Genomic DNA, 23,376 nt, shown 5'->3' on the forward strand with positions numbered 1-23,376 from the left:
AGATCTTATGAACCTATGTCTGGAAATTCACGGTTTCCATGCTAGAGAACATTTATTCGATCATACATTGTTGCAGACACTGCATCTAATACTCGCTGTACCATTCAGCCACAGCTACAGTGTTGAAAATGGTTTCCACGTACCTCAATGCATGTTCTGTCTCACACGTTCACATCTGCCAGGCTGCATCCGAACAGTGTCAAAGACCGTATGAATACGCTGCTCCATTGTCTCCACATTTGGAATGGGCTCTGCATATACGATGCTTTTGACTTGGACCCATAACGAGAAATCGCAAGGGTTGAGATCTGGTGAACGAGCAGATCATACAACTGGACCCCCTCGTCCGATCCATCAACCAAGGAAGACACGATTGAGATACTTCCGGACGTTAACGGCGAAGTGGGCTGGAGCACCAACATATTGCAGACACATAACCCTTCGAACCATCAATGGCACTTCTTCCAGTAGGGGAGCAAAGTCACCCGCAAGAAACGACGGCCGGCCGATGTGGCCGAGCGGTTCTAGGCGCTTCAGTCTGGAATCTCGCGACCGCTACGGTCGCAGGTTCGAATCCTGCCTCGGGCATGGATGTGTGCGATGTCCTTAGGTTAGTTAGGTTTAAGTAGTTCTAAGTTCTAGGGGACTGATGACCTCTGATATTAAGTCCCATAGTGCTCCGAGCCATTTGAACCATTTGAAGAAACGACGATAGTTCCGGCCTGTTAGGCGACGTGGAAGGAAGACTGGTTCCAAAATATCGTCGCCAGTTATCACGTCCCACACATTCCAGCTGCACCGATGCTGATGATTCGCTGTCACCATGCCATGGGGGTTCTGCATATTATCCCACGGATGACTGTTATGAATGCCAAAGATACCGATCCGTATAAAAGTGGCCTCATCTGTGACTTGGCTGGATGACACAAATCGCGGAATCGTGGTCTCCTGGTCAAGAAAACAGCGACAAGACTGCTCTCGATGTGGAAAGTCTGCCGCTAGTAGGCCCTGCACGTGCTGTAAGTGATAAGGGTAGTAACAATTGTCTGGCTTACCCTGTACTGGCGGGCCAACTGCCGTATACTGACACGGCGGTCGCCTTCCACGGTGTTAATCACATTTTCTTCCAAATCTGGTGTCCGAACATTTCGGGTATGCCCTTCATGATTTCCTGCTTCCCGAAACGACCCTGTCTCAGATAAACGGCGGAACACTGTTGCAAACATTGAATGCTGTGGCTGTTGTCGGCGGGGACGGGTCTCCTGATACAACCTTGCTACCCGCCGCCCGTTGTTTACTTAAACATAATGTCAGCAAGCTCTCGATTCGGATACGGAACCATTGTGTGCAGCGCTGTATCACATCCACTACAAGGTGAGTCAGCAAGAGAAGTGAATCGGACATAACATTACCAATGTCTATGTCAGGAGAGGGCGCTAGGGCAAGACGTATGAGGAACAGTATCAAACCGAGCGAGGTGGCGCATTGGTTAGCACTCTGGACTCGAATTCGGGAGGACGACGGTTCAATCCCGTCTCCAGCCATCCTGATTTAGGTTTTCCGTGATTTCCCTAAATCGTTTCAGGCAAATGCCGGGATGGTTTCTTGGAAAGGGCATGACCGATTTCCTTCCCCATCCTTCCCTAATCCGAGCTTGTGCTCCGTCTCTAATGACCTCGTTGTCGACGGGACATTAAAAAACACTAACCTAACCTAACAGTATCAACCTCTAGGAGGAAACCATGCATACTGTAAGTGTGGCTGCATGGTACAGCGCGTGTTAGACCGCAGTCTCTATAACAAAGTATGATTGAATAAATGGTCTCTAGCATGTAAACCATGCATATCCAGATATAAGTTCATTAGACCTTTTTTGTTCTGTGTCCTCTCATCGATCAGTCCCTGGAGTTTGTACACGGTGGAAAGAATCACCCTGTCTACAGGGTGATTCCATGATGGTGATACAAACTTTCTAGGCTGATGGAGAAGGATAAATGTATCAATTTGAGATAAGGGTCCCTGTACCGGTAGGGAACGAGTAGAGTTATAAGCGAAAACAGTAGAATACATGTATCGGTACTGTTGTTGCTAAGATTGTAGGGTAGGCAACTTTCAGAGATGGTGGTATGGACAAAAACAAGAGAAAATGTCCAGTAAACATGGGCTCTAAGGCCGGCCGGTATGGCCGAGAGGTTCTAGGCGCTACAGTCTGGAACCGCGCGACCGCTACGGTCGCAGGTTCGAATCCTGCCTCGGGCCTGGATGTGTGTGATGTCCTTAGGTTAGTTAGGTTTAAGTAGTTCTAAGTTCTAGGGGACTGATGACCTCAGAAGTTAAGACCCATAGTGGTCAGAGCCAACCATGGGCTCTAAAATACCTATCTGAGGAGCTATGAGCATCTTCGCTACTGTGAAACACATCTCCTCTATCTCTCCTACATCTTCCAGATGAGTGCGCTGTGGACACACTCCCCTTCCAAGGTAACTGGTGTCGTATTCACAGGGTTGCACGCATACTTTCCCGGTTTGGCGAACACACCTCGATTGACTCGTTAAATTGCACGATCTTAATTCCACAAAAATATCTAGGACTATCCACATCGACATCTACGTGGAAACTCCGCAAGCCACCGTATGGTGAGTGGCGGAGGATACTTTGTAAAACTACTAGCCATTTCCTGTCCTGTTCCACTCGCAATCAGATTGAGGGGTAAACAACTGCCTATATGCCACTGTATGAGCCCTAATTTCTCGTATCTTATCTTCGTGGCATTTACGCGCAATGTACACTACCTGGCTGAAAATGACTTACACGTTCGTGGCGCCCTCCATCGGTAATGCTGGAATTTAGCCTTGATAACAACTTCCACTCCCACAGGCATACGTTCAGTCAGGTGCTGGAAGGTTTCTTGGGGAATGGCAGCCCATTCTTCACGGAGTGCTCCACTGAGGAGAGGTATCGATGTCGGTTGGTGAGGCCTGGCGCGAAGTTGGCGTTCCAAAACATCCCAAAGGTGTTCTATAGGATTCGTGTAATCACTCCGTCACAGGCCGTCAATTATGACCAGGTACTCGATTGTGCTGAAAGATGCAATCGCCATGCCCGAACTGCTCTTCAACAGTGGGAAGCAAGAAGGTGCTTAAAACATCAATGTAAGCCTTGTGCTGTGATAGTGCCACGCCAAACAACAAGGGGTGGAAGCCCCTCCATGAAAAACACGACCACACCATAACTCCACCATCTCCGATTATTACTGTTGGCACTACACACGCTGGCAGATGACGTTCGCCGCGCATTCGCCATACCCACACCCTGCCATCGGATTGCCACATTGTGTACCGTGATTCGTCACTCCACACAACGTTTCTTCACAGTTCAATCGTCCAACGTTTACACTCCTTACACCAAGAGAGGCGTCGTTTGGCATTTACCGGCGTGATGCGTGGCTTATGAGCAGCTGCTCGACCATGAAATCCAAGTTTTCTAACCTCCCACCTAACTGTCATAGTACTTCCAGTGGATGCTGATTCAGTTTGAATTCCTGTGTGAAGGTCTGGATAGATGTCTACCTATTACACATAACGACCATCTTCAACTGTCGGCGGCCTCTGTCAGTCATCAGACGTGGTCAGCCTGTACGCTTTTGAATTGTACGTGTCCCTTCACGTTTCCTCTTCACTATCGCATCGGAAACAATGGACCTATGGATGTTTAGGTGCGTGGTAATCTCGCTTAGAAACGTATGACACAAGTGACACCCAATCACCTGACCACGTTCGAAGTTCGTGAGTTCTACGGAGCGCCCCATTCTGCTCTTACACGATGTGTAATGACTACTGAGGTCGCTGATATGCAATATCTAGCAGTTGGTGGCAGCACAATGCACCTAATATGAAAAATGAAGGTTTTTTTTTTTTTGGGGGGGGGGGGGGGTCCGGATGCCTTCGATCACATAGTGTATGTTGGCGGCTGTAGAATCGATTGACAGTCAGCTTCAGCAACTATTTGGAACGGCAGGAGAAAAGTAGCTATCAACATCCGCGCCGTTTGTTAGTTCTTTGGCTTCTACGAGGGCGTGCTGGAAACCTCCGAATTTTGTATTCTGTGCTCAATATCGTTTGAGGTATACATCTCATGCGTATTACGCGGTCGATTTTCACGCTTCGCTGAAGCAAGTAGCAACTCTGTGCCGCTAGAGGGCTCCGAAATGCAGCGTGTAACAGGGCGGTGCGTGGGAAACAACTTGCCGTAATCGAGTTTTGAATTCGAAGAACTCGTCCACACTTGCAGCACCCTCTCCTTCAGTAGGTCAGTGCCAGACCACACACAAGCTCTGCGACATCTCCAACATTCCGACACCGCGTGTTTACTATCATCGATCTTCATCCACACAGCCGCGACTTAGCCCCATCCGATTTTCATCCGTTTCCAAAACTTAAAGGTCACCTACGAGGACTTCTGTTTCATAGTGATGAAGCGGTGCAAGCGGAGGTAAGGTTGTGGCTCCGTCAACAAAGTCAAACCTTCTACAGTGACGGTATCAACAATCTGGTCTCTCGATGGGAGAAATGTCTTTGTCGCCCGGGTGACTGTGTTGAAAAATAAATGTGTAGACATGAAGAATAAAGAAGTAGAATGTTTATTTTATTTAAAAAGAGTTAAGAGTTTTCACGTAAGTCAGTCGGAGGCATTACTTTTCAGCACGTCCTCGTAATCATCAATGAGTGCCTTCAGCTTTACGTGCTACACGTAAGAAATTTGTGGCGTCTCTTCTTCGCGGAAACGAGACCACTGTCAAAGCTAGAGATGGAGTTACGCTGAATTAAGGTGATATTTCCTGGGGTGACTAACATTTGGCCGGGTGTTCTTATTAATTAAAACGCAAACGTAAAGTAAAATGTAAGTATTCATTGGCACGATGGTGCATGCCTCTGATTTGCAATTAATGTTATGTTCTTATATTGTTATTGTGTTTATATCATCTACATCAATACTCCGCGAGACACCTAACGGTGAATGGCGGAGGATACTTCTGGAGCCAATAACTCATCCCCCCTTCCCTGTTCCACTCGTGAACGGCACACGGGAAGAATGAGTCTCGGTAAGCCTCTTTATTAGATCTAATACCTCAAATTTTTCTCGTCGTGGACATTTCACGAGATATATGTGGGAGGCAATAATATGTTGTCCGACACTTCCGAGAAAGTGCCCACTCGAAATTTCAGTACTAACCTTCTCCGTGATGCACTACGTCTCTCTGGTAGCGTCTGTCACTGGAATTTGTTGAGCATTTCTGTAACGCTCTCGCACTGACCAAGAGATCCAGTGACGAAACGCGCCGCTCTTCGTTGTATCTCCTCTATCTCTTCTATCAGTCCTGCCTGGTAAGGGTCTACATCTACATCTACATTTATACTCCGCAAACCACCCAACGGTGTGTGGCGGAGGGCACTTTACGTGCCACTGTCATTACCTCCCTTTCCTGTTCCAGTCGCGTATGGTTCGCGGGAAGAATGACTGCCGGAAAGCCTCCGTACACGCTCGAATCTCTCTAATTTTACATTTGTCATCTCCTCGGGAGGTATAAGTAGGGGGAAGCATTATATTCGATACCTCATCCAGAAACGCACTCTCTCGACACCTGGACAGCAAGCTACACCGCGATACAGAGCGCCTCTCTTGCAGCGTCTGCCACTTGAGTTTGCTAAACATCTCCGTAACGCTATCACACTTACCAAATAATCCTGTGACGAAATGCGCCGCTCTTCTTTGGATCTTCTCTATCTCCTCCGTCAACCCGACCCGGTACGGATCCCACACTGATGAGCTATACTCAAGTATAGGTCGAACGAGTGTTATGTAAGCCACCTCCTTTGTTGATGGACCACACCCTCCAAGGACTCTCCCGTATTAGTGAAGGAAACTCAAGAATCGGCCGAACAAGCATCTTGTAATCTTGTAGGCCACGTCTTTCGTGGGTGCGTTACATTTCCTCAAGATTCTTCTTATGAGTCGCAGTCTGACATCTGCTTTTCCTGCTGTTTGTTTTATGTGGTCATTACACTTAAGGTCGCTCTGGATAGTTACTTCTAGATACTGAACGGTAGATACTGTTTCCAGAAATTTGTGATCAATAGTGTTCTCGGTGTTGACTGTGGGTTACACTGAGTCATATATTGTGAAAATAACACCGTATTGACGTACCTTTGGCTCCGCTACAGACTCAACAGTCATCGTTACAAAATACAGATTTGAGAACGTAGTGCATTTGTCATTTTGGTGACCTCTTCTCGCAGACACATGCATTCGACGATCCTGTTCTAAGAAGAGGCCCCACATTCGTCATTGTAAAATACGCATGGAAAAAAGGACAGCAGTCAATATAATATTGTGCCGAAACATGAAAAAGAACAAAAATACGTCTCATCATGTGAACAGTCATAACTTCAAATGTAAATGATCGCAATATCTGCGAAAATGTTACCAAGCTAACTTATGTTCTCATGGTTATATTTTATCACGACAACTGGTTCTCAAATTTTTTGTCTGAAGTCTGTTCAATCAATTCACTCAACCAGGGAACTGCCGAGGTATCGGCTTTCTTAACTCGAGGTTCATTATCTATGCCGAACTATTAACAATAAGACTAAATGTTATATCAGACAACATGCTATTACACGACCAACATTGTTTTATAGGAGGAAGTTACAGTTCATACTTTACATTTAGTAAGACACAATTAGTGGATATTCGCGTCCGCCCCGATAGCTGAATGGACTGCCGGCATGGTAGCTCAGCGTGTTCGGTCAGAGAGCTGATTGGCCTCTGTAATAAAAAACTGAGTGGAAGGATCAACAAAATGAACATGGACGGATGTCATGTGACGTCCGCAACGACCAAACAGAACGATCAAAAAAGTCAGCGTGACGGACTGCCGTCCTAAGGGGCCCAGGTTCGATTCCCGGCTGGGTCAAGGATTTTCTTCGCTCAGGGACTGAGTGTTGTGTTGTCTTCATCATCATTTCATCCCCATCCGGCGCGCAGGCCGCCCAATGTGGCGAATGTAATGGGCTCCCGGCCAATAACGCCAAACGCTCATTTCCATTTCCAATGGATATTCGCAAGGAATTCTTAACTGTACATTCATAGCCTTCGTACGTTAAACTTGACACAGTCGTTATACATTAATTATAGGAAATTATTGGAGGAAACACAGACCCAGACCAGCTGTAAAATGCTTTTAAAAACCCTCGTCACAAATAAGCATTGAAAGTGATAAGTGGAGCACTAATAATGGTGAGTGCACATTTCTGTTTTGCATTGTGTAAGTCATGATGTTGGCCAACTTTTGAGTTCTTGGTTCTTATAGTTCTCAAAACTGATAACGGCCGAGAGAGCAGTGTGCTGAACACATGCCCATCCATATCCGCATCCAGTGATGCCTATAGGCTGAGGATGACTCGGCGGTCTGCCGGTACCGTTGGGTCGTCCAAGGCCTGTTCGTACAGAGGTTGGTTTCAGTTCTTAAATCGGAGCTGTCAGTGTAACCAGGCCGTAGCACGCCACTTCCGGGATTCAGGGACGCACTCCACTATGCCAGCCTGGATGTGGTTTTTACGTCGTTTCCCACGTACTAGACGAATACCGGGCTGGTACCCACGGCCCGCCAGAGTTACACGATTCGAAAACATTTACAAAACGTTCGCATACTTCATATGGGATAACACTAGATGCAGACAGTTAGGGTGCAAGAATTCCGTGAAGGGAGGGTAAGGTTCAATGGTTCAAATGGCTCTGAGCACTATGGTCATCAGTCCCCTAGAACTTAGAACTACTTAAACCTAACTAACCTAAGGACATCACACAACACCCAGTCATCACGAGGCAGAGAAAATCCCTGACCCCGCCGGGAATCGAACCCGGGAACCCTGGCGTGGGAAGCGAGAACGCTACCGCACGACCACGAGCTGCGGACGAGGGTAAGGGGGGGTTGGGGAATGGACGGCGAAAGAAAGGGCATCCGGCCGCCCTCTACCACTAACATTAACAAATCCAGTAATTAACTTGCCGACACTGGTAAGAAATGCGATGCATACGAGGAACCAGAAGATAGTTCTTAAATCAACTACATGAACCATGTGCCTAATAAATTTTCCAGCTGAAGTTTTTAAATGGTTTATTTCACTGTATTCCAGTTTCTTGGTCGTTATGTTAAAAAAGGGGTGTAAATAAATAATTGTTATATTAAAATACATATTTTAGTGTAACTAGATAATTTATTATTATTACATTTAAACATTCCATATATTTCGTTGTTGTTGGTAAAATCTCAGACACCTGTGGCTCATTAAAAGTGGAGGTTATGGCAAGTTATATATGGCATCTAGCACTGGAATACCAGTCATCACATCTATACCGGGCACTTGTTCACCAAAATCCGTGAAGTATTCACCATCACTCCCAAAATTGAAAAATTTGGAGAAGTACGTTGAATTTCTGTATACTTGCATGAGATGCACATAATTTGTAAACTTTTATTTGTTTCAGAAAGTCAAAAAATGGCATCATACAAAATTGAGAAAATCACCGATCCCGTTAGGTTGGGCGAAGGCCCTCACTGGGACCACGACAAGAAAGTACTCTACTTCACTGACATCGAGGGCTGCGGAGTACACAAGTTTGATCCGGCAACCAAGTCTCTAGCATCACTTACGTTTCGTAAGTATTCTCTAAAGAATTACACGCGTTTTCTATTTTATCAGAACAAACTGCAGCACCAATGGAAATTTTATTTTCTAATACCACGACCAGTTTCAGCCAACAAGTCAATTTACAAATGATTACGAGCCTAGGGTCATGGAGGTAAACAGTCTCGATCTGTGCATTCTAATGAAGCTGGCTCATAATTCAAAGTTATTACTGCAGTTGCGATTACGCTGAACAGTCATGTTCAACATGCTGGACAAAAAAGAATTGTATTTTATTTTTTGTACATTCTCTGAGTAGAAGTACTCGGACACCTCTGTGTAATGTGGAATGGAACAATATAGATGTCACGAGAAGCAGACTTGCCAGTATAGAAGTAGGGAAGCAGGAACAGCAGAATGTGTTGGCCAGGAGAGCTCAGTAATTTCGAACGTGGACTAGTCATTGTATGACACTTGAGTAACAAAACTATCAGGGACATCTAAACTCTTAGTCAAATTTCAGTGATGTGATTGGGAAGTGCAAACGCGAAGAAACAACCATAGCTAAACCAAGACCAGGAACACCTCATTTACTGAAGGACAGGGACCGTCGATCATTACCAAGGGTGGTTGTTAAACTCGCATGAGATCAGCAGAAGGAATGGCTCCTGAGTTTCAGAGCGCAGACCAGTTATCACAATGACTGTGCGTAGGGAGTTATAAAGTATGGGGTGCAGTGGTTGAGCAGATCTTCATAAGCCAAACGTTTCTATAGTCAATGTTGAGTGAAGCTTGTGGTGGTGTAAAGACCAACGCCACTGGACAGTCGATGAATGGGAACAAATCATTTGGAGTGTTAAATCAAGCTATACCCTGTGGCAATCCTATGGAAGGGTTGAGTTTGGCGTATGCCTGCAGAACGTTACTCACCATTGATTATAGTACCAACAGTGAAGTATAGAAGATGTGTTATTGCGGTATGAAGGCGTATTTCGTGGTTAGAGTGTGGTCCCCTTATCGCAGTTAAGAAAGCGCTAAATGCAGAAGGATATAAACACATTTTACAGCATGGTGTAGTGCCTACAGTAGAGAAAGAGCCCGGAGACGGCGATTGTTTGTTTCAGCATGACACTGCACCATGTCATAAAGCAGTATCTCTAAGGCAATGGTTTGTGGACAAAAATATTTTTGAAACGGACTGATCTCAACCCAATGGAACACCTCTGGAATGAGTTAGAACGTCGGCTTCGTTCTAGAGACCAGCGTCCGTCACTGCCTTCTCTTGAGCAAGAAGGGATTGCCATTCTTCCACAGACATTCAGACTCCTCATTGGCGGTGTCCCAGAAGCGTTCAAGCTCTCATAAAAGCACACCGTGTATTAATGCCAACTAATAGATATAAAGATAATTTTGATCAGCTAGTGTGTACGTAGATGTAGATGTACAAATACGTTTATGGAATACTGACTTCTACGAGCGTAATCATCAAATTTTTTATCACCTCGAGAAAATCAAGCTGAGAGTACGAAAATTGGTGTTTGTCCTTCCACATACGCGCTCTTCAGTGCGACACTTTTCTATCGATGGTGGACTTGATAGAGTCCGTGCTTGAAGATGTATGCATTTTGGATTTTCAGGAAACGTTATACCTCAAAAATCACCTGGCCATCATACTGGAAATGCCTGTCACGAAATGGTTTCTTCATCTCAGGGAGGATGAGAAGCAACTAGTTGTATCAAGAGAATACAGGGACGGGGTGAGTGAAAATTTGCTTTCCCGAGAAAGTAGCATGTGTCATTGTATCACGCGCAGAGTACGCTGGAGTGTTGTTATGGAGCAGAAACTTCCCCTTTTACTGCTTTTCGCAATGCTTCTTAACCCTCCATTGCTCGCAGGGCTGACACTCGTCGTCCATATGATTTTCCTGCTCTATTTTGTATGACTGGGTTGGATTGAGTTCGCACCGTTTTCAGTACCTTTCTTTTAACTCTTCATCTGTTAGCTTCACACATTACTGGCTTTCACTTACGCAGGTTGCATTGTTTATGAAACATTATTGTGGCCTGGAGGACAGTAGTTATCAGCGCGAGCACTACTGCTACAATGTAAAACAAATTCAGTGTATGTTACTTTATTGCTTTCCTAAATCCATTACAACTTTAACGTGTGTAATTTTAGGACAATCTAAACTAAATACAGTTAATCTGCTTTATGCCTAGAATACTTGCCTACGAAAAGTAAATATCTCTATACTTTTAGTGCCAAAGGTAAAAAAAAACCTAGGACAGTGCTTAGCAGAGGTCCTTATGCATGGCTGGAATGGTTCCATGTGTTGAGTGATGAAGACGCTGGCAGTGACACTGTTGACCCATAGAACGAGGACTGTGTACATGACAGCGGTCATGATTCAGGAACAGAACAAGAAGTGTCAGAAAATGCTGAATTTGAATCACTGGAGGAAATAATTCAAGAGGATTTTTTTCTTTTAGGAAAAGATGGAATAGCTAAATGGGGAAAAGTAAATATCCTACCAACGTTAGGACAATATCTTATAATATTATTTTACATTTACCTGGATCCAAAAATAAAGCTCGTATACCAAAGACTGAAATAGATATTACTAAGTTATTCTTGGATGAAAATACAGAGGGGTCCAAAAAAATGTATCCACTGTTTAAAAATCCATAACTTGCAAACTAATTGACGAAGTAGTCTCATTTTTGGTGAAAGTGTAGCTTAAAGTCCAACTTAAAGATATCACTGTAGGTGTTCGAAATGGTCTCTATTAACATCCACACACAAACGATGCCGCCGAACTGCAGCACGAACTACTGACTGAAACGTGTTCAGTTGGATATTTGCCAGCAGTAAATATGTGGTGTGGTACGATGGATTCTCGAAGTTCATCCAATGTGCTTGGCTTTTGTCGATAAACGACGTCCTTCAGTGTTCCCCACAGGTAAAAGTCCAGAGGAGTTAGGTCTAGGAAACATGGTGGATACTCCACAGCACCTCTACGGCCTATCCATCTTCCTGGTAGATTTTCGTCGAGATACGCCCTAACACGATTTTGGTAGTGGGCTGGGGCACCATCTTGTTGAACGTAAACTCTTGCGTTTCCATACACGTCTCGGATGGCAGGTAAAATGGATGTCTGAAGCTTCTGAAGATAAACCTCACCGGTAAGTGTGCTGTCAAAGAAGAATGGCCCAATCAAGCCCCGGTAAGACAACCCACACCACACATTTACTCCCGGCAAATTCACGGCTTTGTCTACATGGACGTTCGGATTTTTGGCGGCCCAGTAGATGCAATTGTGGCGATTTACTGTACCATTGAGTTTGAACTGTGCCTCATCAGACCACACAATCATCTCTGCAAACTCTTCATCGTTGCGCACCATGTTATTAAACCACTCACAGTACTCCGTTCTACGATCTTAGTCGTCCTCGTTCATTGCGTGTAGCAATCGTGGGATGTAGCACTTCCACTTCGCTGTCTTCAAAATTCGACGAACACTTGAGCAACTCACTCCAGTTTCACGGGCACACTGTCTCTGTGGCACACTGTCTCTTTGGTGAGCGAGTGAATTGCTGTAACACACGATGGGAGTTAGCTGGACTTGGTACAGTTACAGGTCGACCAGATCGTTGTTTGTGTACATCTTTAACACAGCCTTCGGCTTCAAATTTGTCTCGAATGCGACGAATCGTTAAACGTGTCGGTGGCTCTGTTTGATACTCATTTCGCCATTGCCGTTGAACCTCATTAATGTTTTCGTACTTAAAATACCACTTCAAAACTGACTTCCTTTCATCGAATGTAAGCCTTGCGCCAGCCACGTTTACTCGAGTAACTAGGTGCAATTAAGAACAAAACACTGGCTATCTGGCGACTGTCATCTGACAAAACAAAACAACGCAATACAACGTTTGTGTGGCGATTGCCGGAACTACAGACTATTACACTACCAAAGATGAGACAACTCCGTCAATTAATTTGCGACTTATGGACTTTTAAACAGTGGATACATATTTTGGACCCCTCTGTATAATACCCATAATTGCAGCATGTACTAACATTTACATCAACAAAGTACGTGATAACTTTTCTAGAGAAAGGGATGCTAAAGAAACAGATGTTACAGAGATCAGTGCTTTCATTGGTTTATAATATAACTGCGGATCTCTGAGACTTCTAGAAAGAATTTATCAAAGTTGTGGGATAATTGAAAGGGCAACGGACTTGAATCGTGCTACTTATGCTTGAATGAAAACCGATTCAGGTTGTACTTGTGATTTCTGAGGTTCGATAGTATCCTTGATAGAGAGAATGACAAGTGGTCTGCTGTCAGAAGGGTAATAGAGCTATTTACGATCAACTGCCAAAAATATTTATCACCTAGTGTACACTTTACTGTATTTGTATATTACATGTATTATATTTAGATTTAAATAAAACACTTCTAAAATCATTCCTGTAGGCCGTTCTAAATGTCCAAATACATCGTTTATGTTGTGGATGACACCTGTCATCCGTACGAGTGACCGTGTCAGGAATTATCGTGGGAGTAACGGAGGATTAACTGCCTCCAGAAACCTCGTAAGAGCATTTACTATGGCGGTTTACTCCTTACGACCATAATCTATTATTTCTGCACCATGACAGTCCGCCGGCCGCGGTGGTCGTGCGGTTCTGGCGCTGCAGTCCGGAACCGCGGGACTGCTACGGTCGCAGGTTCGAATCCTGCTTCGGGCATGGGTGTGTGTGATGTCCTTAGGTTAGTTAGGTTTAAGTAGTTCTAAGTTCTAGGGGACTTATGACCTAAGATGTTGAGTCCCATAGTGCTCAGAGCCATTTGACAGTCCGGAAAATATTCAGCATCATCTTGTCCGAAGATGACTGGGTCCTCGCCTTTTTTCTTGCGGTGTTGCGGCTCAGTGGCTGGGTGTAAGTCTTCCAATTGGACACAAGTTCAGGGACTTCTGTGTACATAATTTACCCCTGTTGCCGGCCGGAGTGGCCGAGCGGTTCTAGGCGCTACAGTTTGGAACCGCGCGACCGCTACGGTTGCAGGTTCGAATCCTGCCTTGGGCATGGATGTGTGTGATGTCCGTAAGTTAGTTACGTTTAAGTAGTTCTAAGTTCTAGGGGACTGATGACCTCAGCAGTTAATTCCCATAGTGCTCAGAGCCATTTGAACCAAGCCATATCCCCGTTATTCAGCTGATGAAAGGAGACCTACAGTTTAACGTGGAAGTCGAACCACCTGTCGATCTTGGCGACTTCTCACATCCTTCAGAGGTGAAAGCTAGATTAAAGGAACACTGAAAATGTCCATAGTCCGACTGGGATTCGATCCCACGATCTCTCGATTCTATACCCGCGCTTTATCACTAGACCAATGGTCCCGACTTCCACAGTAGTGAACACAAATGTTTCCAGTGCCTGTGTTGCTCCTTTCTCTCGGGCTCACACAGACATACCCAGCACTCGTCCATGGTAATTCGGAGGCTAAGGCGGTCATCTGGATCGACGTGACAACAGCTGCAACATTTCCTCTCCTGTTTCAGTTCGGCGGGATAAATAAAATTTATTTTTTCGAGGTAATAATTAAAACTTTGGCTACGTCTCGTAATAGTTATGTCAAAGCGTCGAGCCACGAATCCTTCCGTTGACTAAGAAGTTTCCTGCCGAAACACAGCCACAATATTTTGCCAGATGCTTCCATAGAACCAGTAGACGTGAGGCTGCCCACTTGACTCGCTTATCTAACACTCATTGGATGGCATAGTCTGCATACATGCACTTCCTAAATCAGGGGACATCCGTCAGCATATTTCGTGTTGTGGAACATACACTGAAGCAGACAAGGTCTCACAACAAATTGTATGTTAATCCAATAACACGCCAGGTGAATTTCCATCACTGGCCTTTATCAGTGCAAAATGCGGCAATGAACTGCCCAGTAGCCACTTTCATTCTCGAGTGAATTACATCAATACTCTGTTACTATATAGTCGATTTCAAGAATTATATAGGGTGGTTGGAAATTTAAGGTTCTAGGACGTGTAGAGGGAAGTGTGTACATAATACTTTGAATAAGAACGCATGTCCGGAAACATGCAGGGTATTTGGGAATTCCCGTTACAAAATTCTAGGACTTGTAGGACTTGTAGAGGGGAAGTAAGTACATAGTGTTTTGAATAAGAACCCATGTCCGAAAACGTACCGTTTCCGTGCTACAGCCGTTTGAAAACATGTTTACTAGGTAGGAATGCAACAGGGTAGTCATGGGGGAGGGGGGGGGGGAGGAGGGGGGGGGCAGCGGCGCTTACGTCGGACCGGCTGATGTCATTTTTTGACGTTTATCCTACTTCTCTGACTAGGTTCGAGCCTCATTCATGTGTCTGTGAGTATCAGAGTACACGTTTTCAGAGTACACCGACATGATCCTGTGCGGCGAAGCTCAAGGTAATGGAAGAGCTGGTCGTCGCCTCTGTGAAGATCATTATCTACAATGTCCGACTCCACCGCATACTCTTTTCGCCACCGTTAGGAACGACTCGAGGAAGGTGTACATTCACGATCAGTAGGAGTGACTGTGGTGCTCCAAGGAACGCCGCACACACGAATTTGAAGAAGCCGTACTGCATACTTTGGACAGTCTTTCTGAAAACTGATTAAGTTCCCTTTTTGTTTCTTTGGTTATTAATGAGTGGAATTGTGAAGCAAGTGATGTACTAGCTCACACCTAATAAATTACTTGTAAAGGTGGTCGCGTTATCAACATGTTTGCAAATGGCTGTAGCACAAAAAGGGTACGTTTCTGGACACGGGTTCCTATTCAAAATATTATGTACTCACTGTCCTCTACAAGCCCATGAAGTATGGAACGGGAATTTCCGAACACCCTGTATTTCTAAGGACATGCTAACCAAAGCATAATTACTATTTGTAACATTCGGCAGTGGTGGATAGCTAAATGTCCTTCATTTTGAACATTCATGGAGCAACTAATGAAGACTGTTGGAAACTACAGAGCAAGAAAGGAAGGAGTGGGGGATAGAGCAAATTGGAACATTGTCAATGTACCTGCGTTTTCTCCGAGATGGACTGTCTCCCAGATCATTATTTCATGATGTAGGCTGTCATCATGTATTTTCTCCATCCGCACACTCTGTGGTACTTTTAGTCCGAGGTAGGTAACTGGGTGCCATCTTAATTTGATATCACTGAATATAAATTGAAGTTTCCCGACTTCTCTTCTGCTGCCTATACTTCCGTCCGTTTAAGCTTAAACTATTCTCTTCTCTCTTAATTACTTGCCATAAAAAACACTGAGCTCTTCCTTACATCTGGAATTTACATTGCGCTAGTGTGTTATTTTCACCATCTTTGAATTTTTGCGTTCTTCATGAGATTTTCAGGTTATTCGAATTTTACACCATTTTCACTCTACGTATTGTTTATCAAGATTTTTAAATAGCACAAGTAGTCTACTTTCCATAGTTTTAGACTCTTTTCACCATTTTTCCTGAAAGTGACATCATTAGTGGATGGAAGCTGACGATCGATATCAGGTGCGAATATAAGGGGGTCGGGTAGGCTCATGATAACCCCCCCCCCCCCCCGCCTAAACAACATTTTATTAAAAGTGTTTACATTTTTACATGTATTAATTTTCAATTTTTCAACTAACTTTTGGACAATAGAGTGTCGTGTAAAACAAGTGTCTCGAAAGTGACAGCAATACTAAAAATTACAAGCTTCGTTGAACACAGAACACTGCTCATTTGATTTCCTGAAGATTAGCTCACGGGGACTGGTTTTCAGCTTTAATGGTTCTAGAAAGCATTCCAGCCGGGAAGAGACTCCCATTCCCAGGCAGACCATATCTGCGCCAACAACAAATGTTATAGGGTTCGTGAGTCCACAGGTGGTACTGGCCAGCCACAGGAAGTATAGGGAATGTAAGACAAAAAGGGGCACGTGCTGCACTAAGACACAAATAACAGAGAGAACGCCTTTCTCGAAGGTAGGTGGAAACGACAAGAAGATACAGCATTATCTGCTCGCATAACTATAGGCCGCAAACACGTGTCACACTCTTAGTACTAACTGAAATACTAATGATAGTGAGTGCACACTTCGATTTTATCGAAGATCTGGAAATTTGTTGCAACGATTTCGTGACACAGGTGCTCCTCAAATTTTTCGACAAACGCTCTTCAGATGACTTACTTATCTGAAATGCAGTTTCTTGGGCGTTATGTCGAAGCTATGTACGCAACTTAAACTTGTACAGGGTGTTTCATAATTCATGTTACACACTTCTAGAGGTTGTAGAGGGAACTTAGTAGATCAAGTTTTACATAGGAATCCATGTGCAGAAACGTCATCCAAGGACGCTACAGAGCGTCAAAGTTATAGGCGTCGGCGCCTGTAAATGTATGTATATACAGAGTGATTCCGTAATGATTTTACAGACTTTCAGGGATGATGGAGAAGGATAAATTTATCAACATAAGGTAAGGGTTCCTGTACCGGAGACGAACGAGTCGAAAGTTATAAGAGAAAACCGCTCTGATACCTCTGACAGTGAAATACATGTACCGGTACTGTTGTTGTTAATATTGTAGGGTAGGCAACTGTCAGAGGTGGTAGTATGGACCAAAAAGAAAAATTTCCAGTAAACATGGGCTCTAAAATGTATACCTGAGGAGATATGAGCAATTGTTCATCTTAGTTACTGTGAAACACATCTCCTGTATTGAAAAAGTGCTCATAGCTCTCAACGTATGCATTTAGAGCCCATGTTTACTGGACATTTTTTCTTGTCTTGGTCCATACTACTCCCTCAGAAAGTTGCCTGCCCAACAATCTTAGCAACAACTAATATCATTACATGTATTCCACTGTCAGAGGAATCAGAACGTGTTTCGCTTGTAACTTTCGACTCGTTCGTTTCCGGTACAGGGACCCTTACCTCAAATTGATACATTTACCCTTCTTCGTCGAGCTAGAAAGTTTGTAACTTCATCACGGAATCACCCTGTATAACACACAGATTTACAGGCGCCGTTGCCTGTAACTTCGACGCTCTGTGTCGTCGTTGTATGACGTTTCCGGTCATGGGTTCCTACGAAAAACTTGATCTGTAACGTCCCCTCTATGGCCTCTGGAAGTGTGCAACATGAATTGTGAAGCATGCTGTATGAAATGTTTTAATACAACATGGTAATAATAATATGTTGCTATTACTTTTAAAATCTCAGGCATCTGTGGTTCGTCAAAAATCATGGAAGCGGAAAATTAAATTTGGAGGGAGCGGGCGAATTAACCAACTGTGAAACCCCCAGAAATGAATTCCAGATCTGTGCCTGAGTCGACTGCAGTGATATCACAACAATCACTGCATCACACCAGAACCACGCTATTACTCACAGACCCCAGTCAAAAATATGCGATATACTCTTTAGAATCTGATAGTTTCCTCAATATGCTTGGTACTCGCTCTTGAATATTAAGAGTGATATTGAAACCAGCACACACCATTAAAGTTCAGTTCTCTGATCAACAAGTCCACTTAAGAATAAAATTAATAAAAATTTCGCACTGCGGGATGATATTTTGAAGTAACAATGTCAGTTTAACATGTCTCTCTTTCAGTTTTGATAAATTCGAGTTGGATCGTGAAATTTTGTTTTGGCTCCTCCAGAGGTGTGCTTCGGCTATGTAGCGCGGGGATTTAAATGTGTTCCAGGGCTGCGGACATGTACCTGGAAACGAACAAAAAGTTAGTTAAGTAACATCGTTCTTTAAGACATGGTAACTAAAACTTTGACTTGTCTGATATGTACTGAATATTATTATGAGAACAAATACTGAAATCTTTTTGTTTTTTGTTTTCAGAGGAACCAGTGTCAATCATCATACCAATTGCAGGCCAGAAAGACCGTTTTATCATAACCCTGGGCCGCAACGTGGCCATCCTGACGTGGGATGGCGTGAGCAAGAGCCCACAGAACGTCGAGGTGTTGGTCAGCGTGGACCAGGAGAAGGGGAAGGAGACAAACAGGATCAACGACGGAAAGGCCGACCCCAGCGGTCGTCTCTGGGCGGGTAGGTGTCATTTTGTGAAATAAGAGCATACTGATCTCATGGTTAGGCAGTTTCAAGCTTATTGGCAGAAGTTCACGGCACCAGCCGTCCAGCTCATGATTGATCAAAAAGACGAAGGTCTTGTTTTCCCTAGTGTTCAACCCATCTAGTACGGAGTCTACTTTCTCAGGATTTGGAAAATTTTATTACACTGTCCAGTCACATTGAGTGACCACCTGTCAAAAGCCTGAATAACCACTTTTTGTAGCGCGGACCGCTGCGAAACGTCCAGGAAGAGAGTCAGTGATGTTCTGAAAGGTACCGACAGGGATGTGGAGCCATGCTGACTCCAGTGCCGTGGCCAGGAGCGCTAGGTTTCTCGCGTGAGATTCCGTGGCGCGTACAGCCCGGTCGAGCTGGTCCCACAGATTCTCGACAGGGTTTAAATCGGGGAGTTTGAAGGCCAGAGGAGTACGATAAAATCATCCTGGTACTCTTCGACTCACGCACGCACAATGCAGGCTGTGTGACACGCTGCATTGTCCTGATGGTAGACGTCATCGTCCCGAGGAACACCAGACTGGATGTAGGGATGGACATGATCCCCAAGGATACATGCATGCTTCTGTTGATCCATTGTGCATTCCAGAACCACGAGATCACGCAGGGAATGACGCGAAGACATTCCCCAGACCATAACGCTCCCTTCTCCGGCATAGCACCTACCGACGACTGTTGCAGGGAGTTTGCTTCTGTCCAATTGAGCATAAAACGTGACTCATCTGAGGTCCAGTTGCACGTCTATTCGTCCGTACACATCTCCGCCGTTGTTCACCCTGTCACCAGCGGCCCTAGGTGCACCTCAGTTGCTTCGACGCCTGATTTGTATAGCGCCATTTTGTCATGCGCGGTATACTTTAACCACGGTGGCGCGCGAACAGGTTAAAAAACGCTTCCACCTTTGGCCCGGAAGCCAATGGTTATGCACTTTTCGACGTCACATAAATCGCTCCGTTTCCGCATTACAACAATGACTGCACTGTTTTCCGCGTCCCCCAGCACTTCTTATATACCCACCACTGCTAGTCCTGCCACCTGCCCTCTGTGAGTGGTTATTGTTCGTTGATGTCGAACATAAGCGGTGGTCACTTTTATGTGACTATACCGTGTATTTTCCGTTGTCACCACAGTCGTCAAGGTAATCCACGGGAAGAGAGTCGTGTACGCCATCTATCTGTGAAGGAGGAGATTAGTGTTTAACGTCCTGTCGACAACGCAGATTTGGCGTGGTGCTTCATATACGTCCATGCAGTTTTAAGTCATTTTAAAGTAACTCACAAGATAAATATGTTGTAAGGGAATGGATACTGTATATGTCTAATTATGCGAAATTATTTTCAATGCATTAAAAGCCATTTTTTTTCAAATTGGAGTCAAAGTTGTGTAAAATCACAACATATTATTTTCAAAAACTAGTAGTGCAATATCAGTTTATTTTTAGTGAGTTGTAGATACATAATTTGACTAGCAAAAACGCTAATAATTTTTTCCATGGGAAAATAGTGTCTGTAACAGTGTATGTAACACTATCGTTTCTCATGATTTTATTCACTGTTGCATTGCCTGAGCCCTTGTTTGCTGTTTCTGTTTCTTAATCGAACTATTTATAGAGAGTATTACCGGAAAAGATTAATCCCCTAGGTTCACGTATCACTCCAATAATTTCCATAACCTATGTGACACGTGTCCTGTCAATTTACTACTTCCACTCTTCAACAGAAGTAACTCAATAAACATACTGTATTCAAAAAGGCAACTTGAAATTAAATAGTTTCTGAATAACACTGGATTTATTATATCTTGAGATCATAAAAAAGGTCCCTTCGTCAATTTAAAATCCACTCAGCTGACATGAACTCCCACGCTATCCACATTTTCATTGCTATTAGCCGTTTCCCGCTACCATTCCGCTATGTCGCAGCAAAGAAAGATACACTGATTCATATTTCACAGTTTCATCTCCATCCATACATCCCTATAAATTACTATAATGGATATATATGTATGTTCCACATCTCCTAAACCAATAGATCGATTTCAATCAAACTTGATACACGTATCACTTACTGTCCGGAAAGAGCTACTGTGGGGATAAGAACCCCTACCTCTCGAAGGGATGGGGGTGAGGGTGAAAAAGAAGCATATAGCCAGACTATATTCATCCAGTATTCGAAAATAAGAGCACTTAGTGACTTGCAACAAACTTGACACATAATTTCAAACCTTTCCAAGAATTTTTCTCGCTGACAACCCCAAAAAATGATGAATGGAAAAAAGTTTCTCACCTACAACATTTTCGCTGTTCATGCAGTAAAACTGTCGCATCAGGCATGACGTTCTAATTTACTATTTCTTTACAACTAACTTTATTCCCAACACATTTTGCAGAAAGTATTCAAATATACCACTGAATTTAAGTACAGAAATACGTCATTGTGCGACACATAATTCAGGAGATATGACATCATAAACATTGAGATGCTAGAAAATTAGCCACATGATGCATGGCGTTTTAATTTATTACTTATTTACTATTTACACTATTCACACTTTTCGCAGACTGTACCTAAATACACCGCTGAAAATATGTGCAAAATTATACCATTGTTGGCCACAAAGTTCAGGAGATACCGCGTCATAAACACTGAGCTGCGTGAAAACGAAACTGGAGGGCGAAATTCGCTAGAGATACAGGTGAAATGTGTGTACAATTATGTGTAAAATATTTTAAATATACGTGAAATATATGTGACATACCTAGGCAAAACCACGAGTAAAAAGCTACTCCTAAGCTCCTGGATCCATGTCAACCAAATTTGGTCTACATGTTACTTACTAGAAAGAAATACTATGGGGCTTACAACCACCAACTTCATTTTCGGGTGGGGACGATGATGTGGTTTTTGGAGAAAGAAAGGGGAGGAGGAGTTGGGCAGACAGAGAGGGAGAAGGAGGAGATGCACGGAGATAGAGAGAGGAGGAGATGGAGAGAAAGACGTGGAAGAAGCAGATGGGCAGGGAGACGGGCAGGAGGAGATTGACAGAGAGTGGGCGGGGGGAGGGGGTGGAGAAGGTGGATAGCGAGAGAGGGAGGAGGCGTTGGTCAGAGAGAGGGGAGAAAGAGATGGACAAAGGGGGAAGGAGGAGACGGACTAATAGAAGAACAGAATAAACAATGTACCTGGGCAACGCCATGTACGCAGCTAGAATATAATAAAAATGGATATATGTCGGTAGTTTCAACATTTCTTCCAAAACTACTGCATCGATTTTAACCAAACTTGATACACATAACACCAACTGTCTGGAAAGAAGCACTGTGTGTGTAAGAACCACCTATCTATCAAAGAGGTGAAGGCGAAAAAGAAGTGTAGTGCACTGCGCACAAAATGCAAAATATATCCCTCCCGTATTTGAGAATGAGAGCACTTAACACGTTGCAAACAAATTTTACATAATTTCGTACCTTTAAGAAACTTTTTTCTCTCTGACAGGCCTACAAAATGACGAAAGGAAAAAAAAATTATCGTCTACTACGTTTTCGCTGTTCATGCAGTAAAACTGTCGCATCAGGCATTCTGTTTTAATTATTACTTATTTACTACTAATTACATTCGCAACAAATTTTGCAGACAGTATCCACAGTATCACTGAATGAACCGACAAAATTATATCATTGCAGAACATATAGTTCAGGAGACATAATGTCATAAAATTCAAGCAGCCTGCTAGAGGTGGCGTTGCTAAGCATGTTCTTAGTTTGATTAGCTGGGAAACACACACACACACTCAAGAAAGCAACTGACGGTAGCGAAGACTGAACTCACAGTTAACAGCGCAGGAGTCTGGTGTGCTATCATCCACACTATGAGAACAACTGACTGACTGTGTCAGTTTTGGCGCTTCAGTCTGGAACCGCGCGACCGCTACGGTCGCAGGTTCGAATCCTGCCTCGGGCATGGATGGGTGTGACGTCCTAAAGTTACTTAGGTTTAAGTAGTTCTAAGTTGTAGGGGATTGATGACCTCAGACGTTAAGTCCGATAGTGCTCAGAACTATTTTTTTTTTTTTTTTTTGTATCAGTTTTTGTAGTGCATGTGGGAAACAGGAGTGAATCGAAAAACGAGCGCATTTTACTGTTAACTTGCGTTAGTTTGTGCATTCAAGCTGTAGCTGATGTTTGGTTCCGGGGCACCTGAAACCTGCAATTTCTGTTTTTAAATGATTACTTCTAACGTACATTTTCAGGAATAGGTGCAATCTTTAAGACTTTCCAACCAATCAATGTACCGTATTATTTTTGAAAATAGTAATTGTGAACTGCACTTGCACGCTCTATAATACGATAATGCACAGATACCTGTTGGTTCCTGAATTACCACTTGTTCAAACGCTCATTACCAGTAAAATGGGCCTTTTGTAGAAATGATAAATTTAAGCTATGTGAGGAAAAGCTAGATGATGAAAAGCTACGTTTTGTAGCTAGGCTGACTTAAGGTACATAATTTGAGAATGTTAGCAAAT

General features: G+C 43.8%; 1 protein-coding gene across 1 annotated transcript in view; it reads left to right on the forward strand.

Moving 5' to 3' along the window:
- Window positions 1-23,376, forward strand: part of LOC124721584 (regucalcin-like) — a 58,120-nt gene that overhangs the window by 16,887 nt on the left and 17,857 nt on the right. Inside the window, exons 2-3 of the mRNA XM_047246630.1 lie at window positions 8,548-8,718; window positions 18,604-18,813. Coding sequence (XP_047102586.1) covers window positions 8,559-8,718; window positions 18,604-18,813 — 370 coding nt within the window. The 5' untranslated portion in view covers window positions 8,548-8,558. The remainder of the gene's footprint in view (window positions 1-8,547; window positions 8,719-18,603; window positions 18,814-23,376) is intronic.

Source organism: Schistocerca piceifrons, chromosome X (genome assembly GCF_021461385.2).
Source record: "Schistocerca piceifrons isolate TAMUIC-IGC-003096 chromosome X, iqSchPice1.1, whole genome shotgun sequence".
NCBI lineage: Eukaryota > Metazoa > Arthropoda > Insecta > Orthoptera > Acrididae > Schistocerca > Schistocerca piceifrons.